Source organism: Taurulus bubalis (genome assembly GCF_910589615.1).
Source record: "Taurulus bubalis genome assembly, chromosome: 13".
NCBI lineage: Eukaryota > Metazoa > Chordata > Actinopteri > Perciformes > Cottidae > Taurulus > Taurulus bubalis.
This window is the reverse complement of record NC_136601.1, coordinates 2,881,481-2,886,867: the sequence shown is the minus strand read 5'-3', so window position 1 is coordinate 2,886,867 and position 5,387 is coordinate 2,881,481. Positions and strand designations below refer to the sequence as shown.

Here is a 5,387-nt window from a genome sequence, read left to right as displayed (position 1 = left end):
CACACACACACACACACACACACACACACACACGCACAATGGACTTGCACACCGCCTGACATTCAGCATACTCAGATGTCATGGAAACTGCAGCCGAGGAAGTGGGCGACTATCGAACAGCAAAGTGAAGAAGAAAAAATTGGACAGAATATAGGAAAACATTTTTTTTTTAAAGCACGACACTCAAGCCGCAAAGTCTGTCTCCTTTTATACTTACGGAAAAACAACAAACAAGTTTGTTTGAAAAGAGAATTGTGGGTTTAAAGATGCTGAAAACATGAATGATTGCTTATAAAACATAATTTAAAAAAGGCTGAATTTGCAACCTCTCTCTGTGGAACCGAATTTTGTTTTGTTTATATTCGGCGGTCTTTGTTTACGGACGTGTGGCTTCCTCTGAGGAGAGGTCAGCTAGTGAAGGACAGAGTGAAGGAGACAAGGAAACTGCAGCATCAGTATGTGCAGTTTATGCTTCTGGAATATTAAACTGTGGAGAAAAGTTGACCAAAAAAAGCTGTGGACATCCAAACTCATCCGGATGTACAGGCCAATTTATTCTGGGAGCAAAATATTTTAGGATACTTTAAGTGAAACAAACTGAAGTGAGAATATACTATGTCATGTTTTTTATCTACACGTTTCACAGTTAACTGATGAAAATATGCACATTTTTCAGCTCTACATTTTATAGGAAAAATCATTTTTATTTTATAAAAAAAAAAAAATGCTCTTAAAGATGTACAATCTGCACTCTTTGCTTTCTCATCACATTCTGTAAAACTTTCTCTCCGTAATGGGAAAAGTTTAAAAAATGAACATTGACAAATTAGCTGACTGAACCTTTAAGTGCATCAGTTTCACAATCAGAGTTAAATATTGAATTGAAAATATTTAGATTTTACTATAACAACATTAAACACATATAGGAAAATAAATAATATCCAATGCTCCCATAGCTTGTTTTTGGAAGGGATTCTGAATTTTTTTACTCTCTTTGCCTCTCATAACTTCAAAAAAGTGCTTGTGCTTCATTCTGGAAGAACACAGTTTGAACGGGTCGATCAAAAACTACAAAATGCTTCTACTTGTTCATCAGAAGACTTGAAACTAGAGATTGAGACATAAACTCATGTTTACAATGTTTACTGAGAGAATACATCAAGAGAAGTAGAGTCATTTATATAGACTTCTATACAACCAGAGGAGTCGCCCCCTGGTGGTCAGGAGAGAGAATGCAGCTTTAACACATGAAGTATAGACTTCTATACAACCAGATGAGTCGCCCCCTGGTGGTCAGGAGAGAGAATGCAGCTTTAACACAAGAAGCATAGACTTCTATACAACCAGAGGAGTCGCCTCCTGGTGGTCAGGAGAGAGAATGCAGCTTTAACACATGAAGTATAGACTTCTATACAAACAGATGAGTCGCCCCCTGGTGGTCAGGAGAGAGAATGCAGCTTTAACACAAGAAGCACATACTTCTATACAACCAGAGGAGTCGCCCCCTGGTGGTCAGTAGAGAGAATGCAGCTTTAACACATGAAGTATAGACTTCTATACAACCAGAGGAGTCGCCCCCTGGTGGGCATTAAAGAGAATGCAACTTTAAAGGATGGGAGACAGCGGAGAGCTGCAGTATTTTGGAGGAGATGGTTTGAGACGTGTATGTGGATATAATAAAAGTCAAGTTGATGAACGAAACTACAGTTGGAGACTGCAGGAGGTGAAAGACACTCCAAAAGATTTTTGATTTTTGGATGAGTATCTCCTTCAGAAACTGATGGATATTCACGTGTCGCTCAAGGACGCTTCAGCCTGATGAGCGGCTTCCTGCAGATGAAAATGATCACTGGTGCGACACATCAACTGGCTTTGTAAATTGTACGTACAGGACCCCTTTTAAAAAGTAACAAAAATAAATGTATCTATTAAAAATATAGATTTTCAGCTCTTCCGGCGCACTAATATATCGTTAAGTTGGACTCTCTCGTCTCATAAACCGACGTCTTCTGGCTAAAGAAATGCGGAGATTCACTGAAATGTTTTCACATGCTGGTGAAGAAGTGAACTCTTCATCTGACGCTCCTCTTCCTCCCTCCCTCTCTCTCTCTCTCTTCGTGTGATGTGAGATGCTCATATTTATGCATCTGGAGTAACATGAGAGCTTGTCTCAGATTGGGTGTTTCCTTCTGAACCCTGACTTGCTGAACTGGGTCAATGGCGGTTTGTAATTACCTCGTCCTCCCAGTGTTTCCAGTCAAGAGCTTTTTTGTTTAGTTTTTTTCGTCTCGGTGCCAGAGAATCATCAGGGCTCGACCGTGTTGTCGTCTGATTACCTGATTTGAGGGCTGCGTTTGTTCCTTCTCGACTCTTTTTGGAGGGTTCGGTGCCGGCTTTGGCTTCACTGTTTGTGAGTCTCATTGCCGTCCTCTGTGTGGAAGAAGGAACAAACTGCCAGTTTTTATTTGTACTTTTTATCTAGTTTCCTCTTGCAGGTTGTCTCAAATGTCTCACAAAGAGTTGGCAACTGTTTTCCTACGAAAGCAGCGAACGTCGCTAATTCAAGCGAGAAAGCAGCTCGGCCCTCCAGACTATTTGGGACAGAATGAAATAATTGGACTGCTTTATTACAGTTTTACGACAGCCACAATTACCATGTTGATCTATTGATTTCTACAATTTCAACAAATATTACCCCAAAAATATACATTACCTTCCCTTGTTTTATGCTCGTTAATAATACACTCTGGAAATAATACAGTTGTTGTTTCAAGATGAGAAATCTGAACCCATAAAAGGATAATTTGTTGTTTCTCTATGAACTCAAATTCCCAGTTCAGAGATGCGTGTTTGTCACTGAGCAGCAAACATTTCTGCACATGTGTGCGTACAATCTGTAGAAAGTTGGTTTGAAAGAACCAACATGAGTTCAAACTTGGAATAATGCTTTTCGATGTATTGATCGGAGAAAGACTCACAGACATGTCACGTGTCACACGTTTATAAGCTTTTGGTGTTTCTCAGTAGTGTGTTTGCACATCCAGCAGAAACAAAGCAACGTTAGCATAAATCTTAAGTTGTGTTTTTCCAATATTCAGTCACTCCTTTTAGATCTGCTTTGGCTCCAGATGCTGTGTCCTACTGCTGTTTGGGTTTATGAACACGGACCAATGGAAACATGTCCTCTACATTCTTTGAAGTTTCCTCGGAGCAAGGAGGGAATAGTGTGTGAGGGATGATGGGAAAAGGGAGTTTCATACATGCAAATATCACACGATGAAGACATGGACACACACACACACACACACACACACACACACACACACACACACACACACACTCACGGTTAACCCTTGTATTAAAAACAGTCAGTACGGCTCTCCTACATCATCACCCCACCGTTGAATCATTCATGAGCAGCTTTTTAATGAGTCGTGATCCCCGAACTTTCCCTGCAGCCGGAGCCTCGTGGAGCGAGAGCTAGCGGTCGCGAGGGCTAGCGGCCGCGGGGGCTAGCGGTCGCGGGGGCTAGCGGCCGCGGGAGCTAGCGGCCGCGGGAGCTAGCGGCCGCGGTAATAATGCACTTTGACAGTTTAGGTCAGGGATTTAAACGCAGCCGTGCAAACACCTTTTCTCTTTCAGCTTAGTGAGGGTTTATTAAAGCTGGAAAAACTTCAACCTGGGAGACATACAGGTTCTTCAGCTCTGTGTCAAGACTTTTTCTTTTGTTCAGCAAAAATGAATATTCTTCTAAACTCTGCCTCCTTCTACAAAGAACAACCCTGTCATATCTGTCAAGTCGTTCTGACTTTGTACCGGAAAACAACAACAGGGAGCATCGTATAGTAATCAATAGGTCCTCTGCGTGTAATATCAAATAGCTTTGGCAACATAATTCCCCTCCACGACTCCCAGTTAATCGCGCTGTGAACTTCCTCCTCCACATTCCAGGCCGAGCTGCCGGTTCTCCACAAGACGAGCAGAGCGACCAGCGGGCCTGCTGGTGGGATCGCAGCCCCGTACTGGTTCTGAGTCAGTTCCACTGGGACAGCTCAGTCTCTGTGGTTCTGCAGACGGGAGCACCAGAGAACTGGTTTAGTTCCAGTCCACTTGGTCCCTCCTCCCACCTTCAAAGACCACCGGATGAGTTTCGACTGAACCTTCAAAACCAGATGCACCTTTTTCGTTGTTGCAAAAGTCACATTCCTCGCCTGGACCCCCTGAAGTCCAATCGGGGTTCTGGTTCTTTCGTAGCATCTGATTCCAGCTGCGAGGGCGAGAGCCGAGGTCATCGGAGGAGTGGCTGAGGAGGCGGCGCCGGTCACAAGCAGGACTCGTGGGACTCTGTGACGGCGTGCAGAGACTTCTTCTTCTGCGCCGCGTGGTTCCCGTTCTGCAGGACTGAATACCTGCGAGGAAACAGGACGAGACACGTTTAAAGTATTTACACGCACACTGTCAGATGCACATGGTTGCATCTATCTTCTCAAGACTGCAGACAATTCTGTCTTTCAAACACATAGTTTTGGAAGTAATATAGCAAAAACACAGCCAAAAGTTTCCCACAAGTCAAACTGCAGAGGAAGAAGATTGAAAATGGACTTTCGGCCCCGTCCTCGTCATGTCTAACTATGAAGCCATTAATCTCCGTCTGGACGTCTGTGAGTCCTTCACATTCCTCAAGAGCTGCTCGTCCGATCCTCTTCACGCTCGCTGGGCGTTTTGCCGCGGACCCGAGGACGAGCGGCGTAGAATTTTGACTCTTGACTTTTTATCACATTTATGCTGAAAATAAGTTTAAACAAGGTATATAAGTATATACTGGTATTCATATCGTGGTCATATGAGCTGCAGAACTCTAGGGTCCTCTCATTAGGGGTTGAACTAAAGAGTCTGACTGCGCTTGAAAACATTTTAGGAATCCTGTTTCATCATTATGGAGAGAGTTTCACAGTTAAAATGTAAAAGGTAAAAGGAAAAACACATTATCATGCTTTCATATCAACACTAGTTTGTTCATGCAAGAAAACACAAAGGATGTGTCCACCAGTGTCCACCCTGTCGCTGCTGTGGGTCATTTAAACTATAATGGATCCCATCTGTAAACAGGAACATAGGAATGTACTAATGGATGTGTGTGTGTGTGTGTGTGTGTGTGTGTGTGTGTGTGTGTGTGTGTGTGTGTGTGTGTGTGTGTGTGTGTGTGTGTGCTGTAAATGATTAGTGACATTCTGTATATGCGCGTGTGTGTGTGTGTGTGTGTGTGTGTGTGTGTGTGTGTGTGTGTGTGTGTGTGTGTGTGTGTGTGTGCGGGTGTGTGCGTGTGCATGTGTGTGAGATATGTACTGTGAATGGTGAATGACATTCTGTGTAAATGTATGAATGGA

At 43.2% G+C, this 5,387-nt stretch overlaps 1 protein-coding gene across 1 annotated transcript in view; it reads right to left on the bottom strand.

Moving 5' to 3' along the window:
- Positions 1-4,321: 4,321 nt before the first annotated feature.
- Positions 4,322-5,387, bottom strand: part of htr4 (5-hydroxytryptamine receptor 4) — a gene marked incomplete at both ends in the record, with an annotated part of 95,423 nt that continues 94,357 nt past the window's right edge. Inside the window, one exon of the mRNA XM_079228452.1 lies at positions 4,322-4,409. Coding sequence (XP_079084578.1) covers positions 4,322-4,409 — 88 coding nt within the window. The remainder of the gene's footprint in view (positions 4,410-5,387) is intronic.